The following is a 25,474-nucleotide window of genomic DNA, read 5'->3' as shown; positions in this document are numbered from 1 at the left end:
CCAGAGCTGTCAATCACAGAAGAGGGGAGGGTGAAGATTCGCCTCACCATGATGTGCGAACATCTGTAGTTGGTGTAAACAGTCATCCTGTGCTGATGGTCCCTTTTGAGCTCCTTGTTAGAGAACAGCAAGTTGTGCAAAAAATACTGAAACATTAAACTTTTGAATGCACATGTCCAACTGTTCAGAGGTCATATTAAGTTCACCTGAGTGCAGTTTAGGATCACCCTGAAATTTCACCCAAGAGGCAAATTACAAAATGCTAACAAAAAAATACAAATTTAAACTGGCGGGGGGGGGGTGTTTGCAAAACCGTAACAATGCAGTGACATGACAAGAATCTACTTAACTAATATTATGATAAATACTTGCCAGTCAAATTTATATATACGAGAGCCGAGATTATTGTGTATAAAATGAAGGCAGTCAAAGGCTCCTAAGGTGTAGAGGATGGTGGGATATGGGGCCTGAAAGTCAATATATACACAACACACACACAGGCCATAAAATAACCTACGGTATTAGGAGCCGTGTGCAGACTGACCCAGTGGACAGTATTTGCTGAAAATTGGTATGTATGCTGTTCAAGGCATGGGAAAACGGAAGGCATCTTAAAAACAATTTGATGACACATTTTGAGGCAACAGTGTTACTGAGTGTTCAGGCAAGGCGCTGTGAACTTTCCACATTGTGCTGTACAGGAGCCCCAATTGCCTGGAAACACTGTGCACTGCTGTTCTCGGCAGGGTTGTTCGTGCCCTGTTCCACAATGGCAGTGGCAATGACCTCCACAACTCTGCTTACCGGTCGTCGCCCGCACCCTGGCTGAACACTCAGTAACCCTGTTGCCTCAAAACGTGTCATCTGTCTGAGCGAAGTTTTGGTATAAAAAAATTTTTAAGATGACTTCAGTTTCCCCATGCCTTGAATAGCATACATACCAATTTTCAGCCAATTCTTTTGGAGGAGCTGTCCTTCCTTACTTTAATTCTGTCCACTGGGTGAGTCTGCACATGGCTCCAAACATCTAACTTCTATGGTCACCTTGTGTATGCATGTATATATATTATGTATATATATTATGTATGTGTGCATAATTGTATATAATATATATGTGTGTGTGTAATATACACACAGTATAACTCAAAAGTGAGTACACCCCTCACATTTTTCTGTAAATATATATTTTCATGGGACAACACTGAAGGTATGACAGTTTGCTACATTTGTAAAGTAGTCTGTGTACAGCTTGTATAACAGTGTAAATTTGGTGCCCTCTAAATAACTCAACACACAGGCATCAATGGCTAATCCACTGGCAATAAAAGTGAGTACACTCCTAAGTGAAAATAACCAAATTGTGCCATTAGCTATTTTCCCTGTTGTCATGTAACTCATTAGTGTTACAAGGTTTCAGGTGTGAATGGGGAGGAGATGTTGTAAATATGGGGTTATCGCTTGCACATTCTCTTAAGGTGGCTTTACACACTGCAACATCGCAAACGACATCGCTGTAACGTCACCGGTTTTGTGACGTAATAGCGACCTCCCCAGCGACATTGCAGTGTGTGAAACACATCAGCGACCTGGCCCCTGCTGTGAAGTTGCTGATCGCTACAAATCGTTCAGGACCATTCTTTGGTCCTTTGTTTCCCGCTGTGCAGCATGATCGCTAGAAAGTCTGTGTGTAAAGGGGACTTTACAGCGACTTCGTTAGCGACTTCCCTTTCAAAAAGCTGCTTTACAAAATCCCCAATGACTAGCTAGGTCGTTCTGCAGGTCCGGATCGCTGTTGCGTCATTGGCCAGGTCTGCCTGTTTGACAGCTCACCAGCGACTCACCAGAGACTTTGTAGTGATCCCGGCCAGGTTGGGATCGCTGGTGGGATCGCTAGAAAGTCTCAGTGTGTAAAGGTGCCTTTACTGGTTTTGGAAGTTCAACTTGGTATCTTATGGCAAAGAATTCTGAGGAACTGAAGAAAAGAATTGTTGCTGTACATACATAAAAAATGGCTCAGGCTATAAGCATATCGCCAATACGCTTAACCTCTGCTGCAGCACGGTGACCAAGATCATACAGAGGTTTAACAAGACCAGATCCACTCAGAACAGGCCTCTCCATGTTCAACCAAAGAAGTCCAGTGCATGCAGTAAGCATCATATGCAGATGTTGCCTTTTCAAAATAGATATGAGTGCTGCTAGTATTGTTGCAGAGGTTAAAAGGGTTAGGGGTCATTCTGCAAGTGCTCAGGCCCTATGCGGTAGACTTTATCAAATTGGTCTGCGCTGCATTAATCCCAGAAGGGAGCTTCTACTAAAGATGATGCACAAGAAAGCACGCAAACAGTTTGCTGAAGACAAGCAGACCATGGATTGTTGGAGCAATGTCCTGTGGTCTGATGAGACCAAAATAAACATATTTAACTCCGATGTTGTCAAGTGTATGTGTGTGGTGGCAAACAGGTGATGAGTACAAAGATAAGTGTGTCTTGCACACAGTCAAGCATGCTGGTGGGAGTGTAATGGTTGGGGGCTGCATAAGTGCTTCCGGCTGTGGGGAGCTACAATTAATTACGGGAACCGTGAGTGACAACATTTACTGTGATGTACTGAAGCTGGAGAGCAGTATTTTCAACATATATACCTCAAACACACCTCCAAGATCCACCAACTGTTTGATATTTTTTTTTTAGAGGCATGGAGGAGGATTCCTGTGGCACCTGTGACACTCTAGTGAACTCTTTGCCTAAGGCCCCTTTCACATGTCAGTGATTCTGGTACGTTTGTGCTTTTTTTTTTTTTTTTAAACGTACCAGAATCACTGACATACGCAGACCCTTTATAATGAATGGGTCTGCTCACACGTCCGTGATTTGTCACTGCACGTGTCTCCGTGCAGCGTACTCGCGTGTGCGTGATTGCTACACGGAGACATGTCCATTTTTTTCTGGCATCACTGATGTTCCACGGACCACGCAGTGGTGTGGTCCGTGAAACACCTGCCAGAAAAAAACGTGCTTTTAAAATAAAAAACATTTTAACTCACCCGGCGTCCAGCGATGTCCTCTGCAGCCCGTTCTCCCTGCTCCTTCTGTGCCGGCTGATTACTGTCGCGCATATTCATTATGCGCGACACAGCCAACCCGTAAGCAGCTCCTGCAGGGGTCACCGCCGGCCGGATGCTGCGTCGCGGGAGGATTCAGCACCATGGAGAGCGGGAGCTGGCACAGGTGAGTGAATCTCTGAGTGCAATCACGGGCCACGGAGAACGGAGCCCGGATTGCACTTAGACAACCCACGTGTGCCGTGATTTTCGGCACACGCAGGGACATGTGCGTGTTTTACACGCCAGTGAAAAACGTCTGTGTTTTTCACTGGCGTGTGAAACGGGCCTAAGAGTGGTAGTGCTCAAAAATAATGGTAACAATGACTGCTGTTGAAAGCTCACAATGGAGCTGAAACTGTCAAGAGGTGAATAAAGCAACAAAATGGATCGAATTTATTTGAGTGCTGGGTTCTTTCTTCTTTCCTGCATTGCTTTCCAGGTGCACCAAAATTTGATAGGGTGGAGTACCGATCACTTGTTTGATCTAGAAAATAATGGTGGTCACACAGAATATTGACACTTTGGCACAATTTGGCCATTTTTACTTAGGAGTATGCTCACTTTTACGGTATTGCCAGCGGTTTAGTCATTAATGGCTGTGTCAATGTTTTAGAGGGCACCAAATTTACACGGTTATACAAATATTTAAAAATAATGTGAGCGGCTGTACTTGTGGTATATTTTGTGTATGTATAATATCTTTATAGGGGGATATTATGTATTTTACGTCTAAATTGAATTTAAGTTTCTTTTTCTTTTCTAGGTTAATAACATTAACCAACCTCTGGAAATAACTGCTATTTCCTCCCCGGAAAGCTCTCTGAAAAGCTCTCCTGCACCTTACCAAGAACATGAATTGCCACCAATACTAAAAAAAGAAAAACCCATTTCGTGCACTAATGGGGTTCATTATTCTCCCCTCACAACGGAGGATGAGGCAGAATCTGAAGTTGAAATCCACAATGCGAGGTGAATTAAAAGCCATGGTCTTTAAATGGGCTTATCTTATTACAGCTGGATACACAGCCAAGATAAGCTCACGGCTGGGGGCTGCAGCCTGTGGCCGTATGCATTCTGTGCTGAATATCCTATTTTGGGGGGACGCTACACCAAATATTTTTTTATTATTTATTTTTTACTTTTACACTGATAGTGACCCAGAGACAGGATCTGTGACTGGTTGTAGTCAGGCATGCTGATCAGGCTAGGGGAGGGAGCATCTGACTGCAACCAATCACAGACTCCAGGACTGCTGGTGGGCAAGGTAAGCAGTGCATATGCAGGAAGGTAAATGAGTGGCCCCAGAAGTGATTGAGCCGGCCAGAATCAGTTACAGCTGCTCCAGAGACTCTAAAGTATAACTCGCCTGCTTCAGCCCCTGTCCCTTCTACCACCATTTTTAAGCATCGATTTTGGTCCCCATAGACTTATATGGGGATTGGCTTCTGGCAAGATATCCGGCATCAATTCCGGGCCGGAACAATGTTTTTTGTTTTTTTTATTTATCCGGTTAGACCTGCCGATCCCAGATATCTGAGAGTCTGCCCATCACTAACTCCTTAAAAGTAACCTGTCACCAGTTTTATGGCCTATAACCTGCGGCCAGTGGGCTCTTATATACAGCAAGTTGATAAACTAGAAAAGAGAAGCGCTGATAGGGTTTTACCAGATAAAACACACGGTTAGCAAATGGTAAATGCACTCACCGATTGAGGTTGTGAGAGGTCACAACCACCACAGATAGCATGAGATAATGGCAGCTGCAGCGGCCCCACGTGTTTCAGACTTCAAAGTGTTGATTTACTGGTCCTGAAGAAGAGGTCTTAGACCTTGAAACGTGTAGACCCATGGAATAAAAGATTGTTTAATTTATCAACATCTCCTTCTGGATTACTGGCGGATTGCGCGGGTTTAACCCCTTCTCCCTCTCCACTTTGAAGTCTGATATACAGCAAGTTAGAATATGCTGCATATAAGAGCCCAGGCCGCTGTGAGAACATAAAAAAAACACTTTATAATACTCACCTAAACCGGTCGCTGCGGTGCTGCTTGGCCCGGTGGGCGGCGCTGTTCTCCGGGACCGGCACCTCCTCTCTCGGTCATCTTGCTCCTCCGTCTTCTGAACCCTGGGTGCATGATGCGTCCACGTCATACACACTCGCCAGCACTGAGGTCCTGCACAGGCACAGTACAATACTTTGATCTGCCCTGAGCAAGGCAGATCAAAGTGCGCCTGCGCAGGACCTCAGTGCCGGCGAGTATGTAGGACGTGAATGCGTCATGCACACAGGCTTCAGAAGACGGAGGCGCAAGATGGCCGATAGAAGAGGCGCCGATCCCGGAGAACAGACACACCCATCCGACTGTTGTGCACCGGAGTGACCGGTTTAGGTGAGTATTATAAAGGTTTTTTTTATGTTCTCACAGCGTCCTGGGCTCTTATATACAGCATGTTAGAATGCTGTATATAAGAGCCCACTGGTGGTGGCCGCAGCTTTTAGGCCATAAAACTGGTGACAGGTTCCCTTTTATTACCTTTTGTATAGAATTTGCTGTGACTCTTACCTATATTGGCACATATTGTTGGGCTTATTTTCTATTGTCTAGGATGGTTCGCTGGGATACAGACTATTGGTCTGTTGTCCTGTGTATTCATGTTTGTATTTAGATGCTTTCTCTGACGCCTCATTGGGGGACACAGGACCATGGGTGTTATGCTGCTTATCCATAGGAGGACACTAAGTAGATGCAAAGATGTTAGCTCCTCCCCTGCAGTATACACCCCCTGGCCCAGCCAGGCTACTTCAGTTTTAGCTTAGTGTCTATAGGAGGCACATCTCTGCAGACTACTGCAGCAAGAATTTTTTGTTTTTAGAGGGTGACGGTTCCTTAGGGGACTGATTTCCCAAAACCATCAACAGGCGGGAACGCAGAGTATCGCCTCCCCGTACCCTCTCCTGGACGCTGGATCCTGGGCTGTTACTCACTGGACGACAGGTCTCATGACACTGATTTTTCAGAGCCCAGAGCAGATGAAAACTTCCTCAGCCCCTCTTGCAGGCTCTGAGTTGATACACGTTCTGCACCAAGTGTGACCAGGCACTCCATCAGACTGCCATCTCCACAGGAGCTGAGGTGAGATCATTCCGATTTTTCCAGAGCACAGAGCAGATGAAAACTTCCTCACTCCCTCTGGCAGGGTCTTAGTTGATACAAGTTCTGCCAGCAGGCGTCCGAATCTGCACAATGGCTCCCTGACAGGAAATTGGAGCAATGGTCACACTGACTAAATGCACATGGGCTGTGATTGCAGACTCCTGCATAGCATTCCACCTGTGGCGAAGGGAGGGGAGAGCTCCCAGGACTCAGTGCAGCCGCAGCTGTGGTAGACTTATAGAGGGTTTTTCTGTCCACCATTGTTGTGCAGGGCTGGAGGAGGGAAGGGGAGTCCCTTCCCACCATATTTTTTTTTTTTTTGTTTATTATATTTTCTCATGCCTTCTTGTCAGAGCTAAGCCCCGTCCCCTCCAACACTCGATAAGCCACGTCCCCCCTCGCACAGGATTTGCATAGCATTGCTCCCTCTTGTTGTGATCAGAGCCTGTGGGCGTGTCTCAGAGCTGGCTTCCTCCTTCCCACAGGAACTGTGACACAGGAGGAGGGGGGGAGGGCTATCAGTGTTCTGGGTGAGTTATAGCCTCACTTGCATATTAGCTATGTAGAGCATTGCTCCCTCATTCCAGTCAGTTTGTGGCTCATCAGCCAGGGGCTGCAGTCACAACTACAGCAGCAACTATAAGACGCTGAGCTACTAGGGGATGATGGCACCTCTTCCTTCTGTGAAGTCCGGTGCCCCTGTAGCTTATCCCCCCCTCACCCCCCGCCACCATCGCAGCAACCGCTGCCAGCCCAGCGCCTACGGCTCCCAGTCCCCCCGAAATGGGCACAGTTCCCAGAACCTGGTGCTGGCTATGCAACATCGTCCTCACACCCCTCGGGGCCCCTGGACAACGCAGCCTGATGACACCTCTATAGAGGGTCCTTCTGTTAAGAATAAGCCCTCTGCTTCACCGGTTGCAGATCAGAAAAAGGGCATGACCCCCATGGTTCTCCCTCTGGGGTACACAGATGGGGTTCTCCCACATGTTCCGCGGTCTCTGAGGAGCCGGAGGAAGGGGAATGATGTTTGTACCGGGATGATTCCTTGGTTTCAACCTCCCCGAGCGATCAAGCTGCGATGGACCTTTTGCAGCAATCAACCAAAACTCTGCATGTGGAAGATCTCCCATCCACTATTACTGACCCTGCGGTCTCCTTTTAAAAGGGTGAAGAAACCTCAAAAAAAAAAAGGGATTTTAACGCCACTTTGGTATCCGTAAACTCATGGAGTCCGGGGACCCCTTTGGCTTAGCTGTCTCTAAGGGCTGGGCTGATCCGGCCTCGGTGGACCCTCACCCGGCTTCCGCCTGCCTGAAGGACAATTCCTGTCTTTTACTTGATGGATCCTCCTTCAAGGACCCGACAGAAAGACAAGTGGAGCAGCTCGATCGCTCTGCCTCGAGGCCGCGGGTCCCTCTCCCCTTCCGTGTGGGTCGCACAGGCACCAGGACTACCAGTTTCCCTCAGACCCTCACGGATGTAACAGTTCACATTGCTGTGGCGGCAGAGTACCTCATGCAGGCCTGCCTCGGCGCTGCTACCTTTGCAGCTATTGCCGCCTCAAATACCATAGCCATCCGTAAGGCTCTCCGGTTCCGATAATGGAGAGCAGACTCTGTCTCTAAGAAGCCTCTCACAGTACTCCTTTCCAGACCGATGGTTTGCCGATCATCTGGACAGGCTCTTTTATTTTGTCTGATAAATAAATCCACGGGAGGAAAAGAGTACCTCCCTCCCCCAACTCTAGCCCAGGATGTTTTTTTTTACTAGACACACAGGGCCCGACCTTCTCAGCCCTCCTCGAGTCCACCTCGTCCTGGCAGTCTAGACAAAGACCGAGGAGTTTCGTCGTCCTCCATCTGGGCCGCCGGCCCAGACCACAAATGGGTGTGATACCTTGTGTCTTCCGGTTACCACATTGAATTCTGGACCCGATCCCCTGGTCAGTCTTTTCTCTCAAACCACCCCCCCACCCCCCAAGGCTCCAAAACACCACGAGGCCTTCTCCTCAGTCAGCAATCCACTCCCTCCAAACGGCGGGGGTGATGGTACCTGTTCCGGACGGCGAGATGTTCAAGGCCTTCTATTCCAACCTCTCGTGGTCCTCAAAAAAGGACGGGTCAGTTCGTCCCATCCTGGACCTCTAAATCCTGAGCAAACATGTGCACGTAAGGAGATTCAGAATGGACTTCCTAGGGTCCATTATTACCTTTATGGTCGAAGGAGACTTCCTTGACTCCCTAGCTATTAGGGACGCGTACCTGCACATACCCATCGCTCCAGCTCACCAAAAGTTCCTCCGCTTCGCGGTTCAGGACTTCTTTTTTTCATTGTGGCCCTACCCTCGGCTCTGCCACAGCACCAAAGGTCTTAACTAAGGTCATGGCGGCCGCCATGAGTGCCCTTCACGCCAGGAGAGTGGCTGTTCTGCCTTGCTTGGATGACCTCCTCATCAAGGGCTCAACCAGCGTGCAGATCTCTGTGGGCACCCTATCCCGCTTAGGACGGCTTCTGACTCCAGTCAAATCATTCCCGGTCCCGTCAAAATCCGATCACCTCTCTGGCCATGTCCCTGGACACTCTTCGGGGCTTGATATTTTTCCCTCAAGACAAGGCGACTGCTCTACAACAAGCGGTACACTGCCCTCTACGTACTCCTCTCGCTCCATACGATTCAGTATGAGAGTGCTAGGTAGGATAGCGGCGGCTATAGAGGCAGTGCTGCTTGCTTAGCCACACCACCACCCACTGCAGCTTGCGCTTCTAGCTGCCTGGGACAAGAGCCCCTTTTCCTTGGACGAACTTTTCACCTGACACCTTCAGTCAGGTATGCGCTTTGCTGGTGGCTTCAGTCCTCTTCCATATCGAGAAGGAGTTTTTCCTCCCCCAAGTGGACTGGCTACTCCTGACCACGGACGTCAGCCTCTTAGTCTGGGGAGCAGCGTACTGGCTCCACACTGCTTCGGGATGTTTGACACCCCAGGAGTCTTCCCTTCCCAGAAATCATCCTGAAAATCAGCGCGATCTTCTCGCACTCAGGTCATTCCCCCCTTCTGCTAGCGGGTCGTTTGATTCGGGTCCAATTGGACAATGCAACAGCTGTGGCGTAGGTCAATCGGCAGGGAGGTGCCAGCAGCAAGATGGCTTATCTCGAGTTCCTCAGGATCCTCACCTGGGCCGAATCGATGGGGGTCTGTGTTTTCAGCGTTACTCATACTGGGAGTAGAGAACTGGGCGGCGGACCTTCTAAGTCGCCAAGGATTGGCTGCCGGAGAGTGGTTTCTCCACCCAGAAGTGTTCCCACACATCTGCACTCACTGGAGTACACCAGACGTGGATCTAATGGCCTCAAGGTTGAACGCAAAGGTACCCGCGTTCTTAGCCAGGTCACGTGATCCACCGTCCATTGGCGCGGATGCTCTAGTCTCCTGAAGTCGTTTCAGTTTGCCTTACATGTTTTTCGCCTCTGCCCCTGCTGCCGCCAGTATTCAGGAAGATCAAGGCAGAAGGAGTCCCGGTGATACTAATAGCACCGGACTAGCCCAGGTGCGCCTGGTATGCTGAATTAGTACAATTGCTCATGGCGCCTCGTAAGCATCCCAGACCTGCTGACCCAAGGGCCCATTTCCCATCAGAACTCCAGAGCCCTGAAGCTGACGGCCTGGCCATTGAGACCTGGACTTTAACAAGAGCGAAATTCTCTCCTGCGGTCATCTCCACCATGTACAGTGCCCAAAAGCCGGCCTTCATCCTGTTTTTACCACCGTACATGAAAAACTTTCCTTTCCCAGTGCAGGGAATCTAATGTCCAACCTATGCCTCTGGCGATCCCCAGAATTCTTGATTTTTTTTTTTTTTATTTTTTTTTTTTGCAGTCAGGTTGCAAAAGGGGTTGGCCCTCAGATCCCTTAAGGGGCAGGTTTCATCTCTCTCGATATTCTATTAATACCACCTAGCTTGCAATCCACAAGTCAAGACTGTCCTCAAGGGTGTTTCCCATCTAGTTTCCCTGTATAAACGGTCGCTGGACCCATGGGACCTCAATCTCGTTTTGGACGGTATCCAGAGGTCCCCTTTTGAACTTCTTAAGGAATCTTCTCTTGCTCTTCTCTCCTGGAAGGTAACATTCTTAGTGGCGATTACGGCCATCAGACAAGTTTCAGAACTGGCAGCACTCTCTTGCCGCGAACCCTTTCTGATCTTTCATCAGGACAAGGTGGTTCTACGCCCCCTTCCGGATTTTTTTCCGAAGGTTACTTCCCCGTTTCATATGAACGAGGACATTGTTCTGCCTTCCTTTTGTCCACACCCAGTCCTTTGGGTGGAAAGGGTTCTATATTCGCTAGACCTTGTGAGGGCTCTCAGATATTACGTACCTAGGACAGCCCCTTTAGGAACATAGACTCCTTGTTCGTCATTCTTGAAAGGCCTAAGAAAGGAGAGGCAGCTTCATAGGCAACGCTGGCTCGCTGGATTCGCTCTGTGATCCAGGAGGTCTACCGCTTGCAACTGAAGCCCAGTCCTAGTGGGCTGCGGACTCATACCACGCGAGCAGTTGGCGCCTCTTGGGCCATTAGGCATCAGGCTTCAGTGGAACAGAGGTGTAAGGCTGCGACCTGGTCTTGCCTACATACTGTTTCAAAGCATTACTAAGTCCATACCCAGGCTTTGGCTAAGGCGAACCTAGGTAGGAAAATTGAAAACGATAGTGGGGTACCTATCTCAGTAGGCGCTCCTGGCTATCTGGGACTGGTTCCTAGTCCTTGGGTTGCGTTGTTTATTGTTTACCCACCCATGGACTGCTTTAGGACGTCCTGGTCCCCCAATGAGGCGTCAGAGAAAAACAGATTTTTGTGTACTCACCGTAAAATCGTTTTCTCTTAGCCATCGTTGGGGGACACAGCACCCTCCCTTTTGCCCTGTTGGGCCTTAGCTTTTTTCTGTCTAACTTATTTGTGATGAGTATTCACTCACGTTTTTGTTACTTGTTCTCCTACTGCTTGTGTACTAAAACTGAAGTAGCCTGGCTGGGCCAGGGGGTGTATACTGCAGGGGAGAAGCTAACCTCTTTGCATCTACTTAGTGTCCTCCAATGGATAAGCAGCATAACACCCATGGTCCTGTGTCCCCCAATGATGGCTAAGAGAAAACGATTTTACGGGGAGTACACAAAAATCCGTTTACCTGTATGAATGCTTTTCTTGTTTGGATCTGTACAATTGCATTTATTAAAGGTCTTTACATTTTGGATTTTGCACTGCTCACCTTTTTAACGAGGTTCTCTTGCATTCTCTAGTATCTTCAGACTTGTTCACACAGCAGTGTTGCTCGATTAACGTTATTGTGCTATACCCACTTCTTCTGGATCGCGAATTATACTGAATGCGTAATCTCCTATAAAGAACAAAGCTGTTTTACACATTGCTTCCATTTGTGTTTTTGCTTGAACATCCTGCATTATTAAAAGCACAGCAGATGGGCTCCTAAAACCCACACTGGATATGTGAATTTAGATCTCTCATCAGGATGTGTACCAAATGCCACACAGAAACAATGTCTGATCATAGCCTACATTGCTCAAATCTTAGGTTTAGTTGACAAAATATTTATGGATTTTGTGTCTCTGGAATAAATTGACTCCCCCCGCTTTCCTCCGCGCAGGACAGAAAGGAAAAACTCCACTCTGAGTTTTGAGAATAAAGATTCTCCACAGAAGAGTGAAGGAGAGAGAGGTTAGTGTTTAAATGACTGTTTTCATCAATGGCACTCAGTCTTTTTCAAACAATTACGAAAAAACATTTACCTCTTCCTCACATTATTCATCCTTCCTTTCACCTCCCTCACTTTAGGTCTACTGTATCCCAGCAGAAAATCCTCTTGTGAGAGTATAGGCAAATGGAAGTCTACCTTCTCCCCGATCTCTGATGTTGCTCACAGCCGCACCCCTGACAGCTCTGCTTCACCCCCACGCTACAACACCCATTATCCATCTGGAGATGGAGCCCGTCGAGGTTCCGGGTGTTCAAGCCCTGGGTCAGCTAGCAGTCTGGAAATGGGCAAAACACCTGATGGAAATTTGTTCCTGAATAAAAAATGTGTATTCGATGGTGGAAAAAGAGAGGAAAGGGGTCCATCTACAAGAGTCGATCGTTCCAGAGGTCCACGCAGTCGGGAAAAGGATGGGGAGGGCCGAGCAGGGAACAACTTATTTATGTCACAGGCAGCAGGGGTGCTACTGAATGGCAAGGGACCTGGCCAGAATCCTCTTCAGACGCACCACCAGTTCTTGAGCAGCCTTACAGCTGGCTCCCAGCTTACACTGCAGAGTAGTCTCAATTCAGTGGCCAGCAATTCGGTGCTGCAGTCTCTCTTCAATTCCGTGCCTGTACATGTTTCTGGCCCAGCCAATCGTTTAGCTAACTCCCATGGCATGGGCAGTTTTGCATCTCCTGGAGTCACTGGCGGTACAGTAGGAGGTGAGTTACCCACTCCTCCCATCTGTGAATGAACATTAAAGTAGTGATTTATCTAACTTCTGTGGCATGTAAAAATGTAACATAATGCTGTAACCTGTATTCTGAAAAGTGGGTACAATTTGTGAATTCCTGTAAAGCAGCTGTAGCCACAAACTAACTAAAAGCTTGTTCATTAACCAAAATAACCAATATAACCGTAACAAAGTTATATTATTTTCTGCGAAGTATACCAGACCTACCATAAGAGCAGCTTTTACATTACAGTGTGTAACAAATGCCTGCCAAATGTGGCAGTTGTAGAATACTTGAAGACTAATTTAGCTTGTGGCACAAAAACATTATTTATGTGTAGATCTGGGGGCATTTTGCTTCCCATGGATTTTTAATGCCTATTGTGAATACTAACCCTTTTGAGATGTGGCCTTTTATTGCATTTAGGGCATGCCATAGCCTTTTATACCATGTTCTTCATTTTTTTTCACTTCACCATGACATTGTCTCACATGAGTATCTGACCCCAGGAACAGGAAAGCTACTGAAATTAAGAGTGCTATCTCTCCGAATTCCCCAATGTGGGCTCTTGTATCTGGAGGAGGAAACCTTTGATCCTGCTGGGTTAAGAGTACTTGGGAAGATTTCTCCAGATGAGTGGACCTTGCGAGGGGCAGTGGGCAGGGATGTGGCTGGGGGCTGTCCATTGTCCTCAGGCTGTTCTAGCTGTGGCTCAGTCTGTGGCGAATTCTTGATGGGCTGCTTCTGGGTTCAGAGGTTGAGGCTGTACATGGTCACGACAGGTGATGACATCACCTCCAGCGATAGAGGGAGCGATCGCAGCCAATAGTAAGGTGCATTGGCAGTGGATGTGCAGCATGGAAGATCCGGGACCTAGTGGTGATAGACTACTAGAAACCTCCTGCTAGCATGGTAGTTTCCAATATAGTGGAACCTCGCTTAACGAGTAACCCACTTAACGAGAATTTTGCTTAACAAGCAAAGCTTTCTGTAAATTTGTAACCCGGTTTATGAGAAAGCTTTGCTGGACGAGCAAAATCCTCACCGCACTAACTTCCGGTTCCGTACATCCACCGCGCTCTAACCCGCACTTGCAGTCCACACAAATACACACATGTACGCACAAACACATATGCACACATACACATACAGTATTATGCTCACCTTACCTTCCGTTCCACCGCCAGCCTCATGGTTCTTGTAGTTCCAGGATACATCGCGACGTCCTTGCGGCGAACTAAAAGTACCATGAGTAGTCTGGAAAGCTTGCAATTATTACCATCTTTTCAGTTAGCCATTAAAGGGTATCACCCCCTGAGGACTTCAGTTCTTTTAAACAAACTTTTTTTTCTCTCTACTGGCTCATACGGTACAAAGATATATTTATTTTTACCTGTATCTATTTAACTAGGCAGAATACATATCTGCTGAAATCAGGGTTACGCATGTACAAGATTGCTGCCTTTGCTTTTAAATGTGTTTTCAGTCACTGACAACAAGCTAATATCTCGACAGAGGTCTAATGTGTGCTTAATTTATTAATGTTGAAATCTCTTATTTTTATGGTATAACACTGAAGATTTGACACTGTGATACAATGTAAAGTAGTCAGTGTCCAGCTTGTATAACAGAGTAAATTTGGTGTGTCCTCTAAGGGCGCTCTAAGGCTATGTGCGCACGTTGCGTATCTGCATGCAGTTACGCTGCGCTCTCCACCGCAGTGTAACGTCCTGCGTCCCCTGCACAATCTATGGAGATTGTGCAGGAGACGTGTTCACGTGGCATATTAGAGCACAGCGCTTCGGCTGCTGCCCGAAGCGCGCGTTCTAAGAAGTGACATGTCACTTTTTTCCTGCGCTCTGCATGCAGCCCCCGCTCTGTCTATGGGAGGGGCTGCAGTCAGAGCGCATGGAATCGGCTTTTTGTTTTTTTTCACTACGGACTGTTTCTGCAGCGATTTGAAGCGCACGTGTGCTGTTCAAATCGCTGCAGAAATTTCTGCAGGACCAGTGCGCAACGTGCGCACATAGCCTCACACATCCAGCTTTTAGCCAGTTCCGGCGCACACCAGTACAGAGTATACAGTACAGTGGCAGCGCGACAAGCTCCGGTCACATGCGGTCATGTGACCAGAGCATGTGACCCGTACATTACAGCGCTGCCACTGTACTGTATACATTGTACTGGCATGCGCCGGAACCGGCAAAAAGATGGATGTGTGAGAGCGCCCTTAGTAACACACAGCCATTAATGTCTAAACCACTGGCAACAAAAGTGAGTACACCCCTAAGTGAAAATGATCAAATTGTACCCTAAAGGTCAATATTCTGTGGGCCACCATTATTTCCAAGCGCTGCCCTGCTCTTAGGCCCTGTGCGCACACTGCGTTTTTACCCACTTCTTCTTTTGCGTTTTTGCTGCAGACATTTCTTGACAAAATGATTGTAACCTTTCTGTAGACATTCCCCAGCAAAACCTATGGAAAAAAAAAATACCTGTGCGCACACTGCGGTTTTTTTTCTCAAGAACATTCTTTCTACAGAATTTCTTGAGAAGAAGAATGAGCATGTCACTTCTTTTCTGCAGGTACCTGCGTTTTTTTGCCATAGATAATGGTAAAAAAACGCAGGGACCAACCTGCGGAAAAACGCATCAAAAACACGGTAAATACGCATGCATTATTGGTGTATTTTTTTAACGCAAGTGCTCTAATCTTTCAGACTCAAGAAATTTCTTCAGAAAAATTATTTTTCTAGTGCGCACAGGGCCTTAGCTATGGAGTTCCTAACACCACCCACCCCTTTAGCCACTGCAGCAATGCTGGCAGCACTCATACCTCTATTTTGAAAAGACAACCTCTGAATAGGACGCTGAGCATGTCCCCTCAACTTCTTTGGTTGACCATGGCAATGACTGTTCTGACTGGAACCTGTCTTGATAAACCGCTGTATGGTACTGCCCATCGTGCTGCAGCTCGTTTCATGGTATTGGCAATCGTCTTATAGCCTAGGCCAGGGGTTTCAAACGTGGCTGGGACGAAAATTTTATTTTGGGGAGCCGCATTCTTTGCAGTACAAAGTGACATTTTTAGTGATGCCATACTTTTTTTTTTTCTCTCCATACACCTTTTTGGATTTTTTATTTTTTTTTTTAACATTTTTCGCTTTTTTTTTTTAAAATTGCATTCATTGTATGGGTGATTAGAATGGTTTTAAAGCTTGGTTCGTTACGGATGTTGTGAAAACATATCTGCACTATTTTTGTTTTAGTTTATAAAAGTGCATTTTTAATGGTTAAAAAGAAAGTTCATGCTTTTTTTTTTACATATTAGCCCCTTCATATAAGCAATATTGTCTTGCAATTAGCACCATATAGTAATTTTGGACCAACATCTTGTAGTAATGTTCCCATCCTGGTCCCCTTCTTGCAGTAATGTGCCACATCCTTGTCTCCATCCTGTAGTAATGTGCCCATTCTTATCTCCATCAGGTAGTAATGTCCTCATCCTGTCGTAATGTTGCCATTATGGTCCTTCTCCTGGAGTAATGTGCCCAAGCTGATTCTCATCCTGTAGTAATGTGCTTCATTTGTGTCCCCATCTGTTTTTTTTTAAATCAGATACTTTTTTATTAAAACAGAATACATACAACAGAATAACAAATCGGCATCCAAATTAAATTTATCACATCTATTACCCCTTTAACTCCCCCTCCCCCACCCCGGCAGCAACACTTCTCCCCGATACTACATCACATTTAGTACACACTTAGGATACCCTTCAACTGTAGTATAGCAACCATCCCGTTGTGCAGGAGGAACAACTAGTAACACAAATAAAACAAAACATACACATCAGAGGTCTCAGACGGCTATCCCCGTCCCATATCAATTTACTGGTCCATCACTCGTCTTATTCGCATTGCAGCCAAGGAGACCATAGCTTCTCAAACATTTTAACATTCCCCCTTCTTCCATACACTCCCCGTTCCAGCTGAAGAATACATTTCACCCTTTTAATGTACTCTCCCCTGGTCGGGGGGTCTTTTTTAATCCAGGACCTGGCAATTAGCTTTCTTGCCGCATACAGCAGCCTAGCAATGACAATTTTCATAGTATTTTCCACCCCAAGCTCCTCAACATATCCCAATAGGCATATCACTGGTTCCCTGGGGAGGACACACCCATATGTTCTTCCTATCTTGTGGATAACCTTAGTCCAAAAGGAGACCAGTCTTGGACAAGACCACATCATGTGAAAAATACCTGCGTCAGATCCCTGACACCTTGGACACTCCGAATTCCTTTTCAACCCCATTTTAAACATCAGTAAAGGAGACCTATATACCCGGTGAATCACGTATAGGTGAGACAGTCTGGCCGGTTCGCTCATGGAAAGTTTAGGGACATACTCTAAGATACTCTCCCACACCTCCTCCGTTATCGGCCCAACTTCCTCCTCCCATTTAGATTTAGTTTTAATTGGGTAGTCTAAAAGAAAGGTATGTAGTATATCTTTATACGTGCCAGAAATGATCCCTTTAGTGCTTCCTCCGCCCTTACACACATACTCCAGTACCAGGTCAGTCTGTATGGCCACACTTTGTTTAGCCGCTTGGGCTGCAATCGCATGTTTTAATTGTCTGTAGTGGAGCCAGCCGGACGCCGGCAACTGAAACTCACTCTAACTGCGGGAACGATTTCACAATTCCTCCGTCCAATATCTGATGCATGTATATCACACCCTTGCGTCTCCACTCCTCAATATTCCCCATTTTCTGAATCTCTGGGAGATTATTGTTATCCCAGATAGGTGTAAACTTAGTTAACCGGGTCACCCCTCTCACCCTTTTCAGCCTATCCCAGGTCTTATTTATAAGTGCCATTGTAGGAGACGTTCTACCCAGGAGCCCCACCGCACCATCCTCTAGTCCCATTACCAATGGACTTCTACCCACTATGTATTCCAGCACTTCTTTAATGCCCCCATCTTTCTCTCGATCAGACCAACCCCTGAGGTGTTGACATTGCGCCGCTATATAATACAATTCCGGATTTGGGATTGCTAGACCCCCCTCATCCTTCGGCCTTTGTAAAGTCTCTAATCGCACCCTAGGCTGCTTTTTACCCCACACCAGGTCCCTAAACAGCGAGTTTATCCCTTTAAATCTTTTCCTTGAAATACAAACAGGGGCATTGTGCAGTATGTATAGGAGTTTAGGCATCACTACCATCTTTAGCAAATTAACCCTTCCAACAACTGACAAATGTAGCTTGTTCCAGGCATCCACCTTGGCTCTCAATTTTTTAAGGAGAGGCCATAAGTTCACCTGTATGTATTTTTCTACTGGCAGAGATATCTGGATACCTAGATATTTAAATTCGTCCACATTCTTCAATTTGTTAGCCCCAGTATCCTCATTTGTCCAGGCTACTTCCCCATCCACTTTAAAGAGGCTCGATTTAGACCAATTAATGGTCAGTCCCGAAACTTCTCCAAATTTCTCTATTATCTGCATGGCATGATCCAATGAGGCTGATGGATCCCCCAAGAAAAGTAATAAATCGTCAGCATAAAGAGCTATTTTCTCCTCTAAATGCCCATACTTAAATCCATGGATCTCCTTTGATTTCCTAATGGCCGCCGCCAGAGGCTCTATTGCAATAGCAAATAGGAGCGGCGATAGTGGGCAGCCCTGTCTCGTTCCCCGGTGCAACTCAAACGCTGAGGAGGTCATACCGTTAACTCTAACTTTAGCAGTAGGCCTATTATACAACAGCTGCACCCACTTTACAAACCATGGGCCAAAACCCATATGCTGCAACACTTTCCACAGATACCCCCATTCAACACTATCGAACGCTTTCTGGGCATCTAGCGAAGCGATCACCCTCCGGCCAGGGTTGTCAGGCGGCAACTGTAGATTAAGGTACAATCTCCTGATATTAGCAGCTGTCGACCTATTGGCCATGAACCCTGATTGGTCCATATGGATTAGGTTAGATATAACTCCAGTCAGCCGGTTTGACAACACCTTAGCCAGAAGCTTTACGTCCGCTGTTAATAACGAGATGGGTCTATATGAGTCTGGAAGCCTCGGATTTTTATCCTCCTTAGGAATTACTACTATTATTGCTTCTCTCATAGATTCCCCCTCCGCCACCTCAAAGACTTTCAATAGTTTGGGTAATAGGATTTCTTCTAACTGTTTATAAATTTCAACTGGTAGCCCGTCTGCTCCCGGTGCCTTGTCATTGCTCATGCCATGCAGAGCGCCCTCCAGTTCATCAATAGTAATAGGTGACTCCAGTTTATCTCTCTATCCGCCACAGACAACACCGGAAGCTCACCTCGCTCAAGAAATGAGTCCACCTCTTCCACCCTCATCTCTCCGCTAGAAGAATATAGCGTGCGATAGAAATCTTTAAAGACCCCAAGGATCTCCTCAACCTCAGTGACCTGTGTCCCCTCCACCGTGTCCATACCATGCACAAATGAACTACTCCTTTGAGCTGCAGCTATGACCGATAATAGATGACCAACTTTTTCCCCCTCCTCATAAAAATGCAATTTTTGGAATGCCTGCTTCCTTACCGCCTTCTCCAAAAGCATCTTATTAACCTGTTCATGCGCCTGCCTAAGATTTTGCTTCGCGTCCGTAGTAGTACTCCGGATTGCTTCCAGCTCTGCCTTATCTAAGGCCTCCAGGCTATCTTTCTCATCCTGCCTCGTCTGTGTTTTACGTTTACAGATATCCCTGAACAGGAGCCCCCTGAGGTATGCCTTCATCGCATCCCATACCACCAGCGGACCAGTGCTACCCTCGTTGTGGATATAAAAATCCCCAAGATCCCGTTCTATATTCCCCATATTAATATGACGGATCCATGCTGGATGAAGCTTCCACTCTCCCCTCCTTCCCTCTGTCAGGATCCCCCGTCGTATGGACACTAGAATCGGGCTATGATCTGAAATCACTCTTGTCAGATATTGCACGTCGCCTATCATTGCATCCATCAGATCACTAGCTAGAGCCATGTCAATGCGGGACAGAGTGTTATGCGAGGCCGAATAACAAGAGAAGCAGGATACCCTCCCATTCCTCACTCGCCAGGCATCCACCATTCCAAGTTCCCCAGTAAGAGTGCCAAACGAAGTCATACAACTATCCTGGATACCTGGAGGTCTACTACTCCTATCCCAGTACAGGTCTGTCACATTATTGAAGTCCCCCACCAGTAAAAAAGGGATTACTCCCCCCTTCTCAGAGAACTCCCTTATCTCCCTTAGTTTGGTGCACTTATATGGAGGTGGTATATATATTGCAGCTATACACATGAGTCTGCCAAATATTTTACACTTGACGGCCACACACTGTCCCTCTTTATCCACATACACTTCTATCTCTTCATATTGCACAGAGTTATGGATCAGCAGTGATACACCCCTTGCATAGTTGGAAAAGGTGGAGTGATAGGCCTTCTGCACCCATCTCCTATTTAAAACATGTGTTGTCTCCTTTGTTAGATGCGTTTCTAGTAGACATATTACTGACGGGTTCTGGTCTTGAACATATTTAATTATTGCCGCTCTCCTAGACCTATCTGATAACCCTCTAATATTCCAACTCAACACCTTAATTCTATCCCCCATTATCCCACCCAGTAAAACCATCAAACCTTGTAGTATCTCCCCATGCTGCCTCTACCCTACCCCTTTCCCCCCTCCCCCCCTGCTCCCCTCCCCTCCTACTCCCCACCACTTCCTGTTTTCGAGTACTCCCGTGAAGCATCGGGTTTTCCAAACCTGGTCCATAATCCCTACTAAATTCCCCCCTACCTCCCTCGCCTTCCCCTCTTAGACACATTTTAAAACTCGTCCCTTTTCCAACAATTCTCCACCCCCCCCTTTCTATGTATAATCATATTCCACTCAACCAATATAACAGTAAAATGGCGAACAGTAATTAAACTGGAATCTCAAATTGTAAATACCACCACCGCGCCTAATTAGGCAGTCCCCATGTCCTGCGAAGCTCACATCAAACCCTTCGCATTCCCCCTGCATACTACCTCAATCCCAAAGGGAAGGAGAAAAAAAAAAGAAAAAACAAGAAGGGTCCCCTGTAAGCGCCTAAGGATGTCGTAGAGCCTCAGCCGGCCTTCTCCAACACACTGCAGATTCAGACAGTCAGCTCATTCCTTCAAACGGATCCGCTTTTCGTTTGCGTCCAACCACTGCATGGCTTCCTCTGGAGTTGTAAAAAAGTGCACCCGCTCCAACGCCGTCACTCTTAGCTTTGCCGGGAACATCATTGAGCATTGCACCCCCATCTCTCGCAGGCGCCTCTTTACTCCTGTAAAAGTCATACGTAGCTTTTGAACAGAAATGGAGTAGTCCGGGTATATGGAAATTCTCTGGCCGTCAATCATAAGATCGTCCATGTCTCTTGCCTTTCGCAGTATAGTGTCCCTGTCTCTGTAGTTGAGGAGCTTGGCTAGCATAGTGCGAGGGCCCCTGCCTGCTGGTTGTGGCTGCATCGGGACTCTGTGTGCACGTTCCACAGCATAGAGCTTGGATAAGACATTAGCACCCATTTTCCCTCTGAGCCAGTCTTCTACATATTCAGTGGGGTTTCTTCCTTCCGCTTTCTCAGGGATGCCGACAATTCGGATGTTATTTCTTCTAGAGCGGTTCTCTAAATCATTTTTTTGCCATGATTTCATCTATCTGCTGTGCAAATGTTTTTTCAGACTTTTGTAGTTTTATAATATGATCCTCTGTTATCCCCACTCTCTCCTCTACAGCCGTTGTTCTCAGATCTGCTTTCTTGAGGTCTTTCTTAATGTCAGCAACCTCTGCCTGTAATCCCTTAACTTGCTTTGTCAGGGAAGTCAGAGCTTCTTTACAAAAAGACACCACTGCAAAAATGTCCTTTAAAGTGGGGTTTTCTGGAGCCTCCTGTGCACTATGTGCTTTCTCCACTTCTCCTGTCTTATCTTGCTGCTTTTCACCATCCCCCATCTCATCAGAGCTGGCATTATCTTCTCCCTCCTCTATCTCACCTCTGTTATCTGTATGCTGAAGTGATTTCTCTGAAGTCCTGGCAAATTTCTCCAGCCTTGCTGCGATCTGCATCCTCTCCTGACAGGCTGCATAACTTTCTCAGCTTCCTGCCTTATCATGGCACCATCTTGAGAGCTGGGGACTTCCCACCTCCATTATCTTTTTGCCTGTGACGGACCATGGCACTCTGCATCCACCAGACTCACCCCAGATAAGTCCTCACCACCTTATCTTCCTGACAGCCGGCTGAGGCAGTGAGAACAGCGGTATTCAGGGATTTATCAAGGGAGTTTGCAGGAGAGCTCCACAAACACGTCTCTTCACATTGCCGTCCAGGCCACGCCCTGTGTCCCCATCTGTGCTCATCCTTGTCCCCTTGTATTAATGCCCCCTTCTTGTAGCAATGTCCATACTGTAGTAATGGCCCCTATTGTGCATTCTTTACATAAAAGGTTCTCACGTGTCCTCTGTTCCCCCGGTATCCTCTTTTTCTGCTTCTTGTGGCTCACAGGCAAGTCGACACCCCCCCCCCCCTTGATGATCATACCATTAGCGCTTTATTTAAATTGAATGTGTTGGTACAGCCGAGCAGAGACGCTTTCTGCACAGCTATACCAATAGACCATTAGGGGCAATGACATCATACACAGACGTCAGCTGCGGTCATCTGATTCGCCAGTGGCTGCATTTAGTATAGCTGTGCAGAGAGCTCTATGCTGTGCTGCCATTACATTCAACTAAAATAAAACCCTGACAGCAGCCCTTTGCACCTGGCCGTTATTGTCAAGATGTCTACATGGCTGTGGGCCGCATGGAGTAGCCTCAGGGGCCACCCTCAAGCTGCTTGATTGAGACCCCTAGCCTAGGCTATCTTTATGTAGAGCAATAATTATTTTTTTCAGATCATAAGAGACTTCGTTCCCATGAGGTGCCATGTTGAACTTCCAGTGACCAGTATGTGTGTGAAAGATAGCATTGTATTTAACATACCAGCTCCCCATCCACACCTGAGACATTGTAACATTGAGTCACATGACCTCAGGTGTGTACTTTTGTTGTCAGCGGTTTAGACATTAATGACTCTGTTTGGAGTTATTCTGAGGGCACATCAAATTTACACTTTCATACAATTTAAAGTAGTCTGTGTACATATTGTGTAAAACTGTCATCTTCAGTGTTGTTGCATGAAGAGCGATAAATATTTACAAAAATGTGAGGGGTGTAGTAACTTTTGTGATATACTGTGTATATACTTTGGTGGCGGCAGGTAGGTTTTTCTTGGGTTATCGTGGAGCTTGGCAGTCACCATACCAATCTTTTACAAGCCAAGGTGGAAGATAGTACAGCAATATTTCCTTTCATGATTTTAGATTTCCAAAGATAGGAAACATGGCAATTTCAACCCCACCCATCTTGCTATAGTAATTTGGGACTGATGCGCAGATCGCACAGCAATGTAAGGACATGCATTTCGTTCCCCTCGGGATCATGATGTGGATTGTGCGTCTCCCTTAACTGTAGGATCTATGCCTCTCACAATAACCCCAATATTCATAACTGGAATCCATTTCTACGCTGTCTGTGGTCAGTCTTTTGAACACAGGAAGATTTGTCCACACAGGGCGGAAAGTGTCACCTCCAAGCCTCTTTTTCAGACTTTGAAATGGGTTATTCCGTAGGAGAGCAGACATAATTACTTGTTCACAGCAGACAGCTGTAGCTGAACAGGGTTCAGATGTACATAGTGCTAGCTCTTGTTTCCTTACAAAGTTATCATGAAGCCACGTTCGAATTCTCCATATGTGTGTGACACCCCTTTTTGTATTTCTTGGTTTTCGTTATCCTACACCTGTTGGTACTATTGTGTATGGCAATGTACAGTTCTATAATTTTTTGCCTTTGTCTTCACAGGTATTTAAACGTCTACCTCAGTTGAATTCACCTATGCAAAAACAGACCTGCTATTTTTTTTTTCTTTTTAACCTTAAAATAAAAAGGTGCTCATCAAAGTTTTATGAGGGGAGATCTTTCCTCCCTTACTCTTTCCTTTTGTAGCTACCACTGGTTAAACTTACAAAATCACTTCATTCTTTACTGAGCTCAGTGCCAGGACACACCATTGTTCCACTGTGAATGAAAACTCAATGGCAACATCCGGGAAAATGACAATTGTACTTTATTTATATTAAATATCTAAATTTTTTTTGTAACTTTATTTTTGTGGGTTATCTTTTGGAGGACGTAGCTCAAGAAATGAGCAGGAACATGAAATGGCACATGGATTTTGGATGAACATGAGGGATATGGCAGGGCGTCTGTCTTTCCTTGCAATTTCAACTGGTGCTACGCATAAAAGATTGTGCCTCGGTTATCTGGTGCTGATAAGTTGCGGTGCTTTTTGAACAGTACATACTGGGACTCGAGATCCATTGTGTCAGTATAATGTGTGCTTAATTTATTAATAATGTTGAAATCTGTATAACCAAAGTACATTCTGTTCTTTTCCTTGTTTGATGGAATATTCTTTCTGCTCAGAGAAATGAACTCTACTTCATATTTTATGTTCTTATTTTTTTGGTGGGTCCACCCTTCCCCTCCCCTCCCCCCCCCCCCATATAAAATGTTATGGCAGCTAAATGTGTGACTGTAAAATTAGGAACTATTTATCACAGGTTATTAAGGCACAGTAGTAATGCTGTATTTTAAAATATCAAGCCGACCTTAATATTTTAACTCTAAAGCAAAAATTTAGTTTTCAAGATACTTGATTTTTTTTTTCTTCCAACATATAACTTAAGCTATAGTGCATATATTGTAAATGTGTGTATATTACATTTGTGTATAAGTACATATTTATATGTATAAAGTCTTTCATATATATCAAATATTTTATACCGTTCTAAATCTAGTACCCCTCTTATTAGGACATGTTTCAGGCCAAACATAGTCTGAGGTTTTTTTGAAGAATTGAAGGGTTGAGTAACCTAGAACTTGGCAGTATTTACCCCATCACATCTTTGTAATAAACTGAATCACTTAAACGTTACAGCATTACATCATATTTTATGTAACATCGGGCAGTAGTTATTAATCCAGTTTGTATTTTCTAGGGAAGCAAAGGGTAAATTTCTTGGGTTGAAACACAAATACAGGACCACTAGCGCTCAAACACAAAATTTACCTTTTTTATTTTACCAGAAAAATAAAAGCAACACAGCCTCTGTCTATACATACACTAAATTCTACCACGCTATTGTTAGTTATGGAACTACACTTCTTAGTTCAAATGAGTGTGTAGTATATAATTAAAACTGTACAGGATGTGAATCTATGAGAGACTTGCCTGGGGAGGATGTAGAGCACGTCTATCCCACCTGGATTAGGTATGGTTTGTGTAAAGGTACCGTCACACTAAGCAACATTGCTGCTGAGGCACAACTTGTTAGCGATGTTGCTGTGTGTGACATGCAGCAACAACCTGGCCCCTGCTGTGAGGTCACTGGTTGTTGCTGAATGTCCTGGACCATTGTTTAGTTGTTGCTCTCCCGCTGTGAACCACTCATCGCTGTGTGTTACAGCGACAGAGCAACAACTAAATGTACAGTGAGCAGGGAGCCGGCTTCTGCGGACGCTGGTAACCAATGTAAATATCGGGTA

General features: G+C 46.0%; 1 protein-coding gene across 2 annotated transcripts in view; it reads left to right on the top strand.

The window, feature by feature from the left end:
* DOT1L (DOT1 like histone lysine methyltransferase) overlaps nt 1-25,110 on the top strand; it is a 214,262-nt gene extending 189,152 nt beyond the window's left edge. Inside the window, exons 25-28 of one of the 2 annotated variants that reach the window (XM_075352589.1) lie at nt 3,870-4,075; nt 11,927-11,997; nt 12,115-12,741; nt 23,729-25,110. In XM_075352589.1, the coding sequence (XP_075208704.1) occupies nt 3,870-4,075; nt 11,927-11,997; nt 12,115-12,741; nt 23,729-23,736 (912 nt within the window). In that variant the 3' untranslated portion in view covers nt 23,737-25,110. The remainder of the gene's footprint in view (nt 1-3,869; nt 4,076-11,926; nt 11,998-12,114; nt 12,742-23,728) is intronic. The other variant, XM_075352590.1, reaches the window with a different exon arrangement.
* Nucleotides 25,111-25,474: the final 364 nt, after the last annotated feature.

The sequence above is a fragment of the Anomaloglossus baeobatrachus genome, chromosome 1 (genome assembly GCF_048569485.1).
Source record: "Anomaloglossus baeobatrachus isolate aAnoBae1 chromosome 1, aAnoBae1.hap1, whole genome shotgun sequence".
Lineage (NCBI taxonomy): Eukaryota > Metazoa > Chordata > Amphibia > Anura > Aromobatidae > Anomaloglossus > Anomaloglossus baeobatrachus.
This window is presented reverse-complemented; position numbering and strand designations above follow the sequence as displayed.